The sequence below is a fragment of the Myotis nattereri genome, assembly GCF_964212035.1.
Source record: "Myotis nattereri genome assembly, chromosome: 17".
Lineage (NCBI taxonomy): Eukaryota > Metazoa > Chordata > Mammalia > Chiroptera > Vespertilionidae > Myotis > Myotis nattereri.
In genome coordinates this window covers 43,530,826-43,547,966 of record NC_138092.1, presented here as the reverse complement: position 1 = coordinate 43,547,966, position 17,141 = coordinate 43,530,826, and the positions used below count along the sequence as shown (strand labels likewise).

Sequence of the window (17,141 nt, the reverse complement as noted above, 5' to 3'; positions counted from 1 at the left end):
GTGTGTGTGTGTGTGTGTAAATTCCCTAAAACTAAATGAGATAGTTGTTGAAAGATAAAAAAAAAATGCCAACTAATCTTTCTTTTTTTAATTAAAATATCAAAAAAATTGTTCTTGCTATTGTCACTATAGTAGAAATACCACTGCATATGTATTCTTTTTTAAAATACGTGTGTGTGTGTGTGTGTGTGTGTGTATTTATATTCGATTTCAGAGAGGAAGGGAGAGGGGGAGATAGATAGAATCATTGATGATAGAATCATTGATGAGCTGCCGCCTGCATCTCCCCCATTTCCCCCTACCCCACTGGGGACTGAGCCCGCAACCTGCACATGTGCCCTCCTGGTTCATAGGTAGATGCTCAGCCATGGATACATACTGGCCAGGCTGAGTATGTATTCTTAAAAATTTGTGGAAGTTATTTCCAAAAACCATGTGAATCATGCCGATATGATTGCCCAATGAAACAAACATTTTTGACTATTTTAAGTACATGGTAGTTTGGGAGAAAAATTTAAACTTTATATTTTTCTAAAACATAGCTTATTACTCATTTCTTTCAGAAATGCTTGTTATCAACCTATGTCTTTTCGACCAAGAATATTGATAGTGGGAGAACCAGGATTTGGGCAAGGTTCTCACTTGGCACCAGCTGTCATCCATGCTTTGGAAAAATTTGCAGTGTATACATTAGACATTCCTGTTCTTTTTGGAATCAGTACTACATCTCCTGAAGAAACATGTGCCCAGGTAATTCATTGTTGCCTAGATAAGCTATAAGACAAAGGAAACTTCCAGAGACAAAATGTAGAATTGCCTCATTTTTATTTTTATTTTTTATTTTTTTGTGGTAATTTTCTTTGTTTACTGATTTGTAACTTTAGGTTTAAAAAAAAATAAAAATAAAGCATAAATTTCTTGGTCATTAAAGAGTATGGGTTTAAATCCCATTTTCACCACTTAATATCTTAGTGACCTTAAGAGAGTTATTAGATCTCTGCCTCATTTTCCTCATTTACAAAATGGAGATAATAGTATTTACCTTGTGTGGCTGTTGTGAGAATTGTACTTGAAAGAGTGACTGCTATGTTGTAAGTACTAAGATATTTTGCTGCTTCTGTTTTTGCTATTTATATAAAAAAAATTAATGAAAAGTTGTTTTATACTTATATTTTTATATTTAACCTTGGTTACAGTAGAAAAGTCTTCTATATATCTTGAGTTGTTTTCTAATTGCTTGAAACAGTTATGTTTTCTAACAATGAGACAAAACATTTATAAAAAGTATTGAGGGAAGCATTTTAGTTATTTAGTGAGGGTTTTTTGTTTTATTTTATTTTTTCCTATCACCCTTTACTCCTCTATGCCCCCTTCCACCTCCACCCACCCCCCCTATTTAAAAATTTTGATGGATTTATATGATAATTCTGGGAAGTTAAACATTGTTCCAAACTTAGCATTAAAAGCTAGCATTACTGATGTGCTGATTCTCTAACGGAATGTAAATCTCTCTCTCTACTAGATGATTCGTGAAGCTAAGAGAACAGCACCGAGTATAGTGTATATTCCTCATATCCACTTGTGGTGGGAAATAGTTGGACCAACACTCAAAGCCACATTTACCACATTACTACAGAATATTCCTTCATTTGCTCCAGTTTTACTACTTGCAACTTCTGACAAACCCCATTCTGCTTTACCAGAAGAGGTAATTTGTGTGGGATAACTTATTATACTTAAACGAAAGTTATTTTTATTTATTTTTTGTTTTTTTTTTAATTAAATCTTTATTGTTCAGATTATTACAGTTGTTCCTCTTTTTTCCCCCCATAGCTCCCCTCCACCCGGTTCCCCTCCCACCCTCCGCCCTCACTCCCCCACCATTGTCCTCATTCATAGGTGCACGATTTTTGTCCAGTCTCTTCCCGCATCCCTCACACCCCTTTCCCCCCCAAGAATAGTCAGTCCACTCCCTTTCTATGCCCCTGATTCTATTATAATCACTAGTTTATTCTGATCATCTGATTATTTATTCACTTGATTTTTAGATTCACTTGTTGATGGATGTGTATTTGTTGTTCATAATTTGTATCTTCTTCTTCCTCTTCTTAAAAGATACCTTTCAGCATTTCATATAATACTGGTTTAGTGGTGATGAACCCTTTTAGCTTTTCCTTATCTGTGAAGTTCTTTACCTGACCTTCAATTCTGAATGATAGCTTTGCTGGATAAAGTAATCTTGGTTGTAGGTTCTTGGCATTCATCACTTTGAATATTTCTTGCCACTCCCTTCTGGCCTGCAAAGTTTCTGTTGAGAAATCAGCTGACAGTCGTATGGGTACTCCCTTGTAGGTAATTGACTGTCTTTCTCTTGCTGCTTTTAAGATTCTCTCTTTGTCTTTTGCTCTTGGCATTTTAATTATGATGTGTCTTGGTGTGGTCCTCTTTGGATTCCTTTTGTTTGGGGTTCTCTGCGCTTCCTGGACTTGTAAGTCTATTTCTTTGACCAGGTAGGGGAAGTTTTCTGTCATTATTTCTTCAAATAGGTTTTCAATATCTTGCTCTCTCTCATCTTCTGGCACCCCTATAATTTGGATGTTGGTACGCTTGAAGCTGTCCCAGAGGCCCCTTACACTATCTTCGTATTTTTGGATTCTTTTTTCATTTTTCTTTTCCGGTTGGGTGTTTTTTGCTTCTTCGTATTTCAAATCTTTGACTTGATTCTTGCGCTCCTCTGGTCTGCTGTTGGGAGTCTGTATAATATTCTTTATTTCAGTCAGTGTATGCTTAATTTCTAGTTGGTCCTTTATTACAACATTGAGGGTCTCACTAGATTTCTTGAGGGTCTCATTAAGTTTATCGGCAGTTTCTAGAAAATTCTTGAAAAACCTTAAAAGTGTGGTTTTGAACTCTATATCCAGTCGTTTGCTTCCCTCAATTTCTGTCATTTGTGTTTGTCTATGCATTTTTTATTCTTCCTGTGTCGATAGAGTGGCTTTCTTTGCTAAGTGTCCTATAGGGCCCAGTGGCTCAGCCTCCCCAATTACCTGAGGTAGACACTCTTGGTGCACCCCCTTGTGGTCTTTGTGCACAGTCTTGTTGTAGTTAAGCCTTGATTGTTGTAGGTAACACTGGAAGGAATTGACCTCCAGGCCAATTGGCTGTGAGAATCAGCTGTGTCTACGGTGGGAGAACTGTGCTGAAGACACCCTTATGGGGCAAGACTTGCTTCAGTGGGGCTTTGGTGCTCACTGAGTCTGCCCCCTGAGTGTGTCCCTTATGGATCCGAGGAGTTGTAATTGGATGGTCCCACTCTGACCACTGGGTACACTGGCTCTTGGATCTAAGGAGGTGCTAATCTAGCCTCTGCCTGAGGCTACCCAGCAGAGGCCAGCTGTAAAGCAATGCAAGTTGCCCTGGGGCCTTGGGCCAGCTGCAGTTTGTTAAGTAATTTTCAGATTACAAAGGGCCGGGCCTTTCATATGCAGAAGCCTCCGTGCAGGGCTTGGGCGGGGCGAGGTCCCAGGGGATCACCAGGGCGGCTGAGCGAGCCAGCAGTATGGCTGCTCTCAGTCATGCCCTCAGAGGCCCCGGCAATCGCTGCGAGCACCTCCAAGAGAAAGCTACCCTCGAGTTGCAACCGATGCCAGACAGTCCCGTTTCTCCCGTATGAGTCTGGGTCCCCAGAGACTCGCCCAGAACTGGAGCTCAGAGCTTGAGACTCCCTCCCGATTGAAAAAGACAATTGTGTCCTCAGCCGCCAGCCCTCTCCGCATGCACCTCCACACCTTTGTATTTTACTTCCGCACTGTACCTCCTCTGAGTCTCTGTATGCTTTTCTCTTTCCTTCTAGTTGTAGAATTTCCACTCAGCCAGCCTTCCTGTGGTTCTGGATGATGTCTGTTCCATCTCTTAGTTGTATTTTTGAAGTGGTTGTGCGAGGCAGCAATCTCCAGTGTTTACCTTTGCCGCCATCTTGGTTTCAAGAAAGTTATTTTTATTAAAATAACTTATAAAAATTCCAAATGCTTCAGAATGAATAAAATGATAAAAGCTTTCTTATCAAAGATAACATTGATAACTATTTGGTATATGTGCTTGTTAGGCAGGTTGATGTATGTATATGTGTATATGTATAGTAAGGTTACATTATAGATTATTTTCTCTTCCATGAAGGGAATTATATATATGATGCATGCTTTATATGTTTTATATAATCTTCCATATATGTCATATTCCTTTTAAGAGTAACATGGCTTTTCCCATTGTCTTAATGTACCATAACTTATTTATCCAAATCCTTGTGATTATGTATTTGGTTGTTTTCTAGGGTTCTTCTCTACTGAACTGCTACAGTGAACATTCTTGAGTTTTATTTATATGTTTATTTTGCATTCTTAGGTTTTAATTTGTATAAGCATTACTATGTGGTTTCCAGCATTCGTTTCTAAAAGTGAAATAACTGTAGCTTAAAGAGTATGCACATTAAACACTTTTTTAAAATCCTCCCCTGAGGATATGTTTCTATTGATTTTAGAGAGAGAGAAAGGGAGAGACAGAAAAGCATCAATCAGCTACCTCCTGTACATGCCCAGCCGGGAATTGAACCTATGACACTTCGGTGCATGGTAGGATGCTCCAATCAATTGAGCCACACTGGCCAGGGCCACTGAGCATTTTTGATAGTACCAAATTACTATCCAAACTTATGCCTATTCATTCATTCATTTATTTAGTATTTTAATCCTTACCTGAAGATACTTTTTTTTCTAGAGGGAGGGAGGGAGAGAGGGATAGAAAGAGAGAGAGAGAGAGAGAAACATTGATGTGAGAGACACACATCGATTGGTTGCCTCCACACACCCCAACTGAAGTTGGGGATGGAACCTGCAACCCAGTTACATGCCGTTGACTGAGAATTGAACCCATATGCCTTCAGTGTGGGAGTATATGTCTAACCATTGACCAACACAGGCCAGGGTTGTTTTCTTCTTGAAGAACCTCTCTCATATCTCACTTTGACTGTGAAAGTGAATTGATTTCAACAAAACCCTTTTAAGTAAAATATTACCATGTCAGTTACCAGAATCGAGTTTTAAAGAAGATCCCATTTTTTTAATTCTTAATCTGTTATATGCCTGGTTTATTCATTAATGTGGCATATATAAAAGATTTGCTTTTAAAAATTATTTATTTATTAAACAACTTAGATTGACATTAAAATTGTTGCATTTATTTTCATTTTTTAAGGTGCAAGAATTATTTATCCGTGATTACGGAGAAATTTTCAATGTTCAGTTACCTGGTAAAGAAGAACGGACAAAATTTTTTGAAGATTTAATTCTAAAACAAGCTGCTAAGCCTCCTATATCAAAAAAGAAAGCAGGTTAGTGCCTATATCAAAGTTAGTATATAGTGGTTTTGAGGAAGTGGGAATAAAGTATTAGTTAATGGCTTTGCCATCTTATATTATTACAAGCTTAAAACCTCAGGCATGAGGTTGCTACCTCTATTGCTTAAAAACCTGTTTTCCATTAAAATAGACTAAAGTTCCTAAAGCCCACACAGCCTTTCAAGTATAGCTTCTATCTGTGTTTACTTTGGGCCTGAATTCATAGTATAGCCCCAATCTGTCTTTCTAAGCCCATTTTTGGCACTTTTTGTTAACTCCCTCCTTCTACTTCTTTCCTTACAAAGCATTTTGTCTTTAAACCATGCACAACATATTTCTGCCTTTTCATAAGTTCATTCATGCTTGCTCTCTTAGTAATGCTTCTATCCTCACCCCCATTTCTGCCTAAGGAACTCTTTGTCCTTCTAGTATAACTCATTTTTTCTTCCTTAACATATCTAAGCAAAATTAATTTTTTATTTTTTCATACTACTAATATGATATTACACTGATGTTGTAATTATGTCTCTTACTCCCTTAATAATAGATTGCTAACTTATTGCGACAATACTCTCATATTCCTTTTTTTGTCCTGAGTACTCAGTACTCTTTAAACAAAATTAAACTTCTGTTGTATTTGAAATATACCACAGTTGTTCATTAGTTCAAAAATTAACTAGTAAAAAAACCTTTTTAATAATTAGAATATTTTTGTCCTGGAAATAATGCATTTTCAAATTTGTAATCACCTTTTAAATTATCTAAAAATGGAACAGAGGCAGTGGCTTGGAAATTAGCATTTCAAATTACATGTTAACAGTTATTGCTGGTGGGGATGTATTCCGTGTTAGTATTCCAAATCCTCTGATTCCTGGCAGATGTAAGGAGCATAACCCTGAAAGTCTGACTACTGTGTGCACTGAATGATTTATCACTCTTGATATGATGGGAGAGAAGTAACTAAAATCTTCCATTTATGTGAAGTTTTGCAGGCCTTGGAGGTACTCCCAGTAGCACCACCACCTGAGCCAAGACCATTGACAGCAGAAGAAGTGAAACAACTAGAAGAACAAGAAGAAAATACATTTAGAGAACTGAGGATTTTCTTAAGAAATGTTACACATAGGCTTGCTATTGATAAGCGATTCAGAATATTTACTAAGCCTGTTGACCCTGATGAGGTATTGATTTAATCTTAGAATCAAATGTTTTCTAAACTATAATGCTTAAAGTAGAGATTATTTGAATAGTTTATGTGGTTCTCTGCCTACACTCTGAACTTGTTTTCTCTATATGAAAACCTACGAAGAGTGTCCTAAGCACTGGAAACTTCAAGAACTATTTAACACATTTTCCTTTCCTACAGAGAATAGACAACTAAATATGTCTGCTCAATCCAAACATTCTAGAAGCAGTCTGTGAATGTCTTATTTCTAATGCTACATGATCTTATTCTTACATACACAGAGTGAGCTGGAGAGCAAGCTTTTACGTTTTTATTGAAGGATGGGTGGCATTTGGTTGAGGAAAGAGGTATAGGCTATTACTGGAGAGGTAGTTGCCCAAGACTAAGAACAAATACAAAATAAAACCAACCTTAAAGAGAGTCAGAGGTTCATATTAATATATTATCATTATCTCTTATGTATTTATTCTCCCTCTCTCCTGTATTGCTTGACAAAGAAACTTTACTCAAATGTATTTTTGTTCAGAGTTAATTTAGTGACTTGGTCATTTGCTTGAATTTTAGGTTCCTGATTATGTTACTGTAATAAAGCAACCAATGGACCTTTCATCTGTAATCAGTAAAATCGATCTCCACAAGTATCTGACTGTGAAAGACTATTTGAGTGATATTGATCTGATCTGTAGTAATGCTTTAGAATACAATCCAGATAGAGATCCTGGAGGTGAGCATTAGTGGAATGGGGGCTGCTAACTAACTTCAAGGGTTGATTGTTATGCCAGGTGCTATATTATAAACATTTTACATTCACAGTGCCATTTAGTCCATATACCAGCCTTACCCCTTATTTTACAATGGAAGAAAATAAAGTTTTGCAAGGTTAAAGAACTTACTCAAGGTTATACTGCCAGGCAGTGGCAGAGGCAGAATTTGAATACAGGTTTCTTTCACTTCAAAATCCTTGTGTTTATTACATAATATATTCTCTAATGAGACTCAACATTGCATAACAACTTAGCTTGTTTCCTTTGTACGATAATATTCTTTCTCACATTGGAAAAATAAACTCTCTCTGTAATCAAATAGGTTTGAAATAATTTTCTTGGTTATGACCATTATAATTTTTATTACAAAAGTAATACAATATTTTAAAAACTAAGTCTTCCATTTCCTTTCTTCAAAGGTGTACACTTAAGTTTCAGGATATCTTTCTAGACCTTTTCCATGCATGTACCCATTCTACCCTCACCCAATCTATTAAACATTTTATAAAGTACAGGATTTTTAAAAATTACATATTTGTTCATCTGTAATCAGAAGTGGGGAACCTTTTTTCTGCCAAGGGCCATTTGGATATTTACAACATCATTTGCTTAATATAAATTTATGTTCCTGCCCTAACCGGTTTGGCTCAATGGATAGAGCGTCGGCCTGCAGACTGAAGGGTCCCAGGTTCGATTCCAGTCAAGGGCATGTACCTTGGTTGCAGGCATATCCCCAGTGGGGGGTATGCTGGAGGCAGCTGATCGATGTTTCTCTCATCGATGTTTCTAACACTATCCCTCTCCCCTCCTCTCTGTAAAAAAATCAATAAAATATATTTTAAAAAAATAAATTTATGTTCCTTTGAAAAAAGCTCCTAGATTTATTGCATTTTGAGTTCCACCTGGAGTTGCCTTGGCAGGACCAGACCAAATGATTTCGAGGTCCTTATACAGCCCATGAGCCAGACATTCCCCATCCCTGATCCACATAATGATGTTATTTAAATATCTACATATTTCAGATAAACTTATTTGTTTCCAAAAATATTTTTCCTCTGGTGCTTTTTTTTCTTTTTTAGCTTCCTGTTCTTGTTTTATAGATGCAATGTCAACACTTTCAGTGCATAGTATAGTTTTAATAGTCTGTTTTCTACGTTAACAATCCTCTAGTACAGTGCTTCTCAACCTTCCTAATGCCGCGACCCTTTAATACAGTTCCTCATGTTGTGGTGACCCCCAACCATAAAATTATTTTTGTTGCTACTTCATAACTGTAATTTTGCTACTGTTATGAATCGTAATGTAAATATCTGATATGCAGGATTATTTTCATTGTTACAAATTGAACATAATTAAAGCATAGTGATTAATCACAAAAACAATATGTAATTATATATGTGTTTTCCGATGGTCTCAGGCAACCCCTGTGAAAGGGTTGTTCGACCCCCAAAGGGGTTGCGACCCACAGGTTGAGAACCGCTGCTCTAGTACATTGGCTGCTACACTTGTTTGTGCTTGTGAATTAGATTAGTTAGCATAGGAGCCTACTAAGTTTCTTCAGCAATTGAAAAGTTCACTTTCCCTGGGCTTTTCCAGACTTCTGGTGGTAAACAGTGGAAACAGGCTACTAAACTGGAAATGCCGCTTAACTAGAAGGAACATTTACCGTGGAAGCAGAGGGTTTTTTCTCTTTGACTTCTCTTTCTGTCCATGTGGCAGCATGAACCAGTGGTCTTCAAACTTTATGAAGTACGAATCTCCTATAGGACTTGTTGAGATTCAGAATTTCGGAATCTGTAGATAGTGTAAGGGCCTGAGAATTTGCTTTTCTGGCAAGTTCCTCAGTGATTCTCATGCCCCCACACTTCAGAAACAAATGCTCCAACTTTGCTCTGCTTTTCTTTAGGCCCAGATGCCATGTTAGAAGCTCTCTCCAACATCCCTTCTGATATTGTAGCTACTGATGTCATCTACATCTTGGGTGTGAATATTGCAGACTATTGCATGTGAGAAGGACTGATAAAACCCATTCAATCAACCTTGTAATTAATTTATTGTCTGCTTTCTGCCTCAGTATATTCCAGTTTATGGTAGTTGGGCTCAGTTTAGGATTTCTTTAGGGTTGCTCTTTCATTGTCTTTGCTTAGTTTCTCTGTCAATGCAGTAATCTCTGTATCTCTTCCAGAATTATTTTACATTCTATTCACTAATGACACTGATAGACTTCCTTTCTGTTTTTGTTTGTTTTGCCATTATATTTAATCTTGCTATTGATTGATTCTTAGATTTTTTTCCTGATATTTCAAAGGGGTCTGGATAGGACATAGCAATAAAATTGTTTGGATTTAGTCTGCCATATTGAATTAGATGTCCAGGACACTAGATTAGCACAAAGAAAATAATTACAATTTTTGTAACTTACTATTCATGATAAAACTAAAGAAAGGAATTGTAGTGGCTACAATCTTAAACCTAAAATGTTAACTTTATTTTTGGGAAGTTATTATAAAAGGAGAAAATTTTAAATCCTTTATTCATTTTTCAGATCGTCTTATTAGGCACAGAGCCTGTGCTTTAAGAGATACTGCCTATGCAATAATTAAAGAAGAACTTGATGAAGACTTTGAACAGCTTTGTGAAGAAATTCAGGAATCTAGAAAGAAGAGAGGTAGAAAAATTATTTGGCAATAGAAAAAGATGCTTTTGATGTATTGTGAGTGCTTTTAATTCTTCAGGTAATTTTGAAATCTAGAAATTTGATTTGACATTTCATGTGTCTATAAGGTTGTAGCTCCTCCAAATATGCCCCATCTTATTACCATGTGATGCCAAAGCAAAATTCCACTTCTGCTGGTGATAAAAGATTGGATCCAGAGCAGAATGAAAAGCTCAAGATGCTCAATATTCCTGTGGCTTGCAGCACTCCTGGTAAGTGCACTTGGGTAATTTTTACTTATGAAATTATAATCTTTATGCTCTTCCAATGCCATTTACTTTCTCCCTCAGTTTCCTTTATTTATATTGATTTAGTGAATTACATTGGTTTGGTTAATATGGAGGAAGCTATGCATTCTTGAAATCCAGGTTGTAATGATATGCCACTTGCAGTTCCAATTCATCTTCATCTAATTGTGGATTGATTTGATTTGAAACTGATTTTCATTTCCTTAAAATCCTTGTCATTTCCTATTCCTCCTTATTTTTAGGGTATACCTTTATAGGGTACCAACCCAAAGCCTGTGGGTTTTCCAAAGACCTCTCTTCCTTGGCAGGCTCTTACTTCCAGTTTTTGTTCTTTAAGCCCCATGAATGTGAAACTCTCAGCTCTGCATTTGTTTTCCCAGATTTAGTTGTCTTAGTTCCTTAATACCTTATTAGACTCCAATGCTTTTAAACAGAAATTTTAAAAGTGTGTGTGTGTGTGTGTGTGTGTGTGTGTATTTTACTGGGGTTGGAATTTTCCCTTATTGTATTGCATGTTTTTCCATTTGGGGATACTTGATTTGAAATAGGTAAGCCCTACTTTAGTAAAAAAACGGGAAGAGGCAGGAGGGAAAGGAAGGATGAGAAAGGCAAACCAGCAAGAAACCTATACTACCAGAGAGTTCTCAGTCGAATAAATTCTAAGCAAGAATATATATGAAAATTGGGGACATGAAAAATGACTCCCTTAAAACAATCCATTCCTAGCTATATCCCTTACAGGATTACATGCATTATGTTTACCAAAGACACATACAAGAATGTTCATAGAACAAATATTCAAAATAGCCCAACACTTGGACCAACCCAAATGTCCATCAGCAGTAGAATTGAAAATGTGGACTATTGTACAACAATGAGAATGATTAAACTTCACCTACATTTAACAGTATAGATGAATCTCCCAAGCATAATGTTACAGTATGGCTATATACTGTGTCTGGTCTAGGCAGAAAGTTTAATCTTTGTATACCTTAGTTTCACCTCTGTAAAATGATGTTGATAATGGTAACAAACCTGATCAGGTTAAAGTGAAATTTCAGTAACTTTTAGTATACATTAAGAACTTAGAAGAGTTTCTGCTGTATGATAGGCATTTAAATGTAAGCCATTTTTTAATCTTGCCTTTTCTTTTAATCTTCCATAATAATTTTATGGTTGGGGGTCACCACAACATTTCCTCAGACTACTGCCAAAATGTTCTTTGTAATACATGCAGCAGATAGATCATCTGTTGCCCTCCTTAAAATTATTCAAGGTTTTATTTTATTATTATTTTTAAATACATTTTTATTGATTTCAGAGAGGGAGGGAGAGGGAAAGAGAGAAACACCAATGATGAGAAAGAATCATTGATCGCTGCCTTCTGCATACCCCACAATGGGGATCGAGCCCACATCCTGGGCATGTACCCTTAACCAGGAATCAAACCGTGACCTGGTTCATAGGTTAATGCTCAACCACTGAGCCATACTGGCTGGGCATTATTCAAGATTTTTTTAAAAATTATTCAAGCCGAGACCGGTTTGGCTCAGTGGATAGAGCGTCGCCTGCGGACTGAAAGGTCCCAGGTTCGATTCCGGTCAGGGGCGTGTACCTGGGTTGCGGGCACATCCCCAGTGGGAGATGTGCAGGAGGCAGCTGATCGATGTTTCTCTCTCGTCGATGTTTCTGACTCTCTGTCTCTCTCCCTTCCTCTCTGTAGAAAATCAATAAAATATATTAAAAAAAAAAAATTATTCAAGGTAAAACTCAAACTCCTCAGAATGACAGGTCATTGCCCACTTCTCTGCCTTCTTGTAGTACTATATATTTCTGTTTCTATACAAACCATTCAAAACTATGGTGGTTTCTCAAACTTGCTTACCCTGTTATATATCAAGGTATTTTTCTCCCCACTTACCTAGACTTAGAAAATTGTTGAATTCTTTTATCCTTTTTCTTTTAATTCTCTGAAGCTCAGTTGAAGAGAAAAATCCGCAAAAAGTCGAAGTGGTACTTAGGCACCATCACAAAACGAAGGAAGATTTCACAGACCAAAGATGGCAGCCAAAATGTCACAGATGACAAAATTGAGAGTGATACAGAGGAAAATCACGATATAAGTGTAGACCACGTCGAGACTGGAAACACAGGAGAGTCTTCAATGGAAGAAAATGAGATGCAGCAAAATGGCTCTGAAAGCAAAATAGATTTGGGAAATAACTCAAGTACCTGTAGTATTGAGAATGAACTTGAATCTGGGAAGGCTGCAGCAAGTACAGAACTGAAGAAAGATAAGATCACTTGCAGTGGCGATTCTTTAAGCTCTCAAGTAATAAATGTTTCTAATGAAAGTGAAGCAAAAGGTAGGTCTCAATTAAACAACTTACTAGTTTTAAAAGATGTTTTACTCCAAGTTCTTAAGCAACTAATTACCATCTCAATTTAGTCCTTTGTCCTGTCTTTTATAGTTTAGTGTTAATTCATTAGGAAAGATAGCATTATCTTTAATAACTATGAAGCTAATAAATTCACTGTTGCTAAAAGAATACTGTGGCATCTAATAGACCTGGATTTGAGCCCCTAGTCCAGAGGTTCTCAACCTGTGGGTCGCGACCCCTTTGGGGGTCGAACAACCCTTTCACAGGGGTCGCCTAAGACCATCGGAAAACATATATATAATTACATATTGCTTTTGTGATTAATCACTATGCTTTAATTATGTTCAATTTGTAACAATGAAAATACATCCTGCATATCAGATATTTACATTATGATTCATAACAGTAGCAAAATTTCAGTTATGAAGTAGCAATGAAAATAATTTTATGATTGGGGTCACCACAACATGAAGAACTGTATTAAAGGGTTTCGGCATTAGGAAGGTTGAGAACCACTGTCCTAGTCCATCCACTACTTGGTAGCTTGTGACCTTTGGCAAGGTTCTTGACCTATCAGTCTAGTTTTCTCTTCTGCAGAATTGGGGTAGATAGCTGAGGGTAATGAGATATTTTAAGGATTGAGTAAAATAATTAATCTAAAGCAAGAAGTGAAGTGATTTGGCTCTGCTGTTTTTTTAAAAGCTGGCAGGATACCCTCATTTTTAAGCAAGATAAGCAGTTTCCTCTGATTCTTGCTGAGTGGTGTAGAACAACTGTAACCTCAATCATTCCTCTATTCATAGGTTAAGTCCAAGATTATTTATATTCTATTTCTGCTTCCAAAGTTTTTCATTGAGAATTGTCTTCATCTGGATCTTCTTGGATCTTTGGCAGTAGATTTGTTTGATCTTTGGAAAAGGCAAACATTATTTGGTCTTAAAAGTAAAAAGAGCAGGAATAAGGTCAACATTTTCTTTTAGTCAATGACAAGTATTAAGTGAGTTGAGGAGACTTTTCCCCCAGTGACTTATATGCTGTAGGTAAATCTTTTTCAAATACTTCCTTGAAATGAGTTCCAGTGTGTTTGAGTAATCATAGCAGAATGGGCTAGGATGCAGCCTTTCCAATATAGATGATTTAAATGTTAATCTTATGACTATGTAATTTAGTATGTTTTGTTTGGGTTCAGAATTGTTTTATTTTTCTTTTATTATTATCATCTTTAAAAGGACACTATTTAGTGGCACATGTACTTGTTTACATATTAAGAGACTGAGTTCTTGTCTGGGGTCTTATAACAGGTATGTTGACCTTAGAAAAGCCTCTTCACCTTTCTTGGCCTCATTTTTTTAATCTATCAGTGAGTAGATTGTCCTAGATTAGGGATATGCAAACCTTTTTTGTATAGTGCCATATATGAAATATTTAGCTCCACACTATCTGTCACAACTACTCAAACCTGTCAGAAAAGCTACACTGACAAACATATGTGAAATGGGAGTGGTTGTGTTCTAATAAAACTTTATTTATAATGGTAGGCCAGATTTGGTCTGTGGGTAGTCGTTTGAAACTCCTGTTCTCGAATACTCAGGTTCCTTCCAGCTCTTAAATTCTGTGAGTCTTATGCCTAAGTAGAAAACAGTTGAGGATCCCCTGAAATACTCAAATGTTCTTAATTTTTGAGTGTGTAAGTGGCAGCATTTTAATCTTACAGCAGAATCAGTATACCAGAATTGGTATTTGTGTCTTAATAAATATGTCCTGCAATTTAATCTGCCTAATATTTACTTTAGGCATTATAATGTCTATTTACCAAATAGTAATGTTATTTAATCACTTGTTCTAGAAAGGTGGATTCTGCAAATGACTCAAGCTAGACATTCCCAAATAGAGCAACAGCAGCTCATCAGTGCTGAAAAGGCTTTGGCAATTCTTTCACAGCCTATACCCTCACTTGTTGTGGACCACGAGCGATTACAAGTATGTAAATTGAAATTGTAATGCTATCATTGTGCAGATGAGTAACATAGCCCACCAAAAGAGAACTGTATTAGTATTTTGTATCAATTTGGCATGTAATAAATAATGATCTTTAATGAAAGGGTAAGTTTGGCATAGAATAACTTATAAATGTGGTGGTTGGAGGTGGCTAGTATATTGATAGTACAGTTTTAACAAACCTGACTACATTATTTATCCCATAAATTGTTTTTATGACTGTTACCTATGACTATTTTAGTTAGTTTTTACTTAACCATAATGGCATGTTTTATGAGGTAATGACATAGCCTGCTAGGGCCAGAATTGAGGAATCACAGAAATCCAATGACCATTTCAGTCATGAGAAAAAACACTAAGCCAATGGAAAATCCTTTTTATAAGAAAAAGAATTTTAAAGCGGTGAGATAATTCATCATTTATGAAGTTCTTTCTCTTTTTATTTCACATAATGAAATTAGTTACTATATACTGATAGTGTAATAAAATACCCTGCAAAAACGGTGCTTTTTTCCCTATTAATCTAGGTCATCTGTAGAGATTTATGACTAGACTTGAAATTGGCAACCTCCTCAGCTATAGTTTTTAGGATGGAAGTTACCCAGGGCAGAGACCAGGATCATAAAATGATGATAAGTTAACTACAGCCAATTACAGAGGCTGCCATGTCCATCAGATGACTTGGTCTGTCCTCTCTCTGGTTTATATGCTAAAAATTCCCTAAATCTTCTAAATTAAAACATCTCAGAGAATTTATCTCTCACATATAAACACTTATATATTTTCTTTTAGAATCTTTTGAAGACTGTTGTTAAAAAGAGTCAGAAATACAATCTTTTTCAGTTGGAAAATTTGTATGCAGTAATCAGCCAGTGTATTTATCAGCATCGCAGGGACTATGACAAAACAACACTTATTCAGGTAAACTAATCTATATAAGAAATTAACTTATTTTATAAAAATTTTTAAAGACCATTGTTTAATATATTCAAACAATGGAACTATAATATGAGCAAATTATGGGAAAATCTTTATTTTCTGTTAGTATTAATGAAAATATGTAGCTCCTTTTTAAGATATACCTATTTTTCTTTACTTGATCTTGCTTTACAGTGGGCATTACAGTTCTAACTTTTAAAATAGATACTGGAAAAAAGAAAATAAAAACAGATATTGGATGATACCTATATAGTATAATATAAATATTACTGGTACCAAATATATACCTACTAGTATATGTAGTATTTAGTATACCTACTAAAGTATACTGTAGTACCTACGTGGTATCATATATGTAATACTGGTACCTATAAATAGGTATATCAGTGCCTTGATTATAACTATTTGAATTTAACATAAGATGATCGCATCTCAGACTCATTTGAAAGGGATTTAAATAATGAAGTCCCGTCAGTGATCTCAGTTTATGTGATAGTCTTAAATACGGAACTAAATTTTTGTTTTCACTATCAGATATATACATGGGTAATAAATTCTTAAGGGTGTTTACTGGAAAAAAAAAAAAAGGCAATAGAATGTTTCCTTAGCGTTTCCACATTGAAACTTACTACTTTTCCTTTCTACCCTTCATCTAGAAAATGGAGCAAGAGGTAGAAAACTTCATTTGTTCCAGATCCTGATGTCATGGTATCACATATTCTTATAATCTGTTTTTACTTAGTTCACCTCTGTCATGTTCACATAACTGATGCAAGGTGAAATCCTGCATCTTTAAGAAAAATATTAAAATAGTAAATAAAAATATTTAAACTTTTAGTATCTATGTACATGTGTAAGATAAATTACAGAGATAAAATGCTGGGAGTTTGATGGAACAAGGCACTGTAGTAATAGTAATGCTATGGCATATCAGTAGTTGAAATGTGGATGACTCAATATAAAGATAGCTTATGTTTTATGGCAATGAAGAGTAATTAGTGACATTGATTTTTTTTGTTTTAAGCACTTTTAATGTTACCCGTCCTGCAGTAGTTTATTGCATCAGACTAGAAACTTAACCATTGCATCTTTGCCATCCTTTTGTTGTCTTCAGTACCCATCTCTCATCTGCTTTTAGCTTGCCCTGTTCATTCACATAAAAGACAGTGTTCAGTTCATGAGGGCCCTTGACAGTTTTTGGCTGCACCACAATTCTGTACCTGAATGTCAAAATAAATGCTTTTTGGATAACATTTTTATAATTCTTATTTGGGTTAATAAATTTTAAATATTTTTAGTTAAGTTTTGTAATTATACACAACAAACATAACTACTTTGTTGAACAGCTTTTTAATAACACAAAGTTTTTATATTTGAAAAATGTTTATATCCTTCTAAATTTGTGTTTAGGTTATATTCTATATATATTTTTATATGCAATTACATAAATATAATGAATTTTTGTAATAATGGTACCAAAAATGCATTTCTTAAAGGAATAAAACCATTCACCACCA

At 35.7% G+C, this 17,141-nt stretch overlaps 1 protein-coding gene across 1 annotated transcript in view; it reads left to right on the top strand.

Moving 5' to 3' along the window:
- The window catches only part of ATAD2 (ATPase family AAA domain containing 2), a 58,970-nt gene extending 41,829 nt beyond the window's left edge, over window positions 1-17,141 (top strand). Inside the window, exons 18-28 of the mRNA XM_081111599.1 lie at window positions 564-750; window positions 1,523-1,708; window positions 5,251-5,386; window positions 6,377-6,573; window positions 7,143-7,302; window positions 9,888-10,010; window positions 10,127-10,270; window positions 12,283-12,672; window positions 14,534-14,667; window positions 15,478-15,606; window positions 16,281-17,141. Coding sequence (XP_080967725.1) covers window positions 564-750; window positions 1,523-1,708; window positions 5,251-5,386; window positions 6,377-6,573; window positions 7,143-7,302; window positions 9,888-10,010; window positions 10,127-10,270; window positions 12,283-12,672; window positions 14,534-14,667; window positions 15,478-15,606; window positions 16,281-16,325 — 1,831 coding nt within the window. The 3' untranslated portion in view covers window positions 16,326-17,141. The remainder of the gene's footprint in view (window positions 1-563; window positions 751-1,522; window positions 1,709-5,250; window positions 5,387-6,376; window positions 6,574-7,142; window positions 7,303-9,887; window positions 10,011-10,126; window positions 10,271-12,282; window positions 12,673-14,533; window positions 14,668-15,477; window positions 15,607-16,280) is intronic.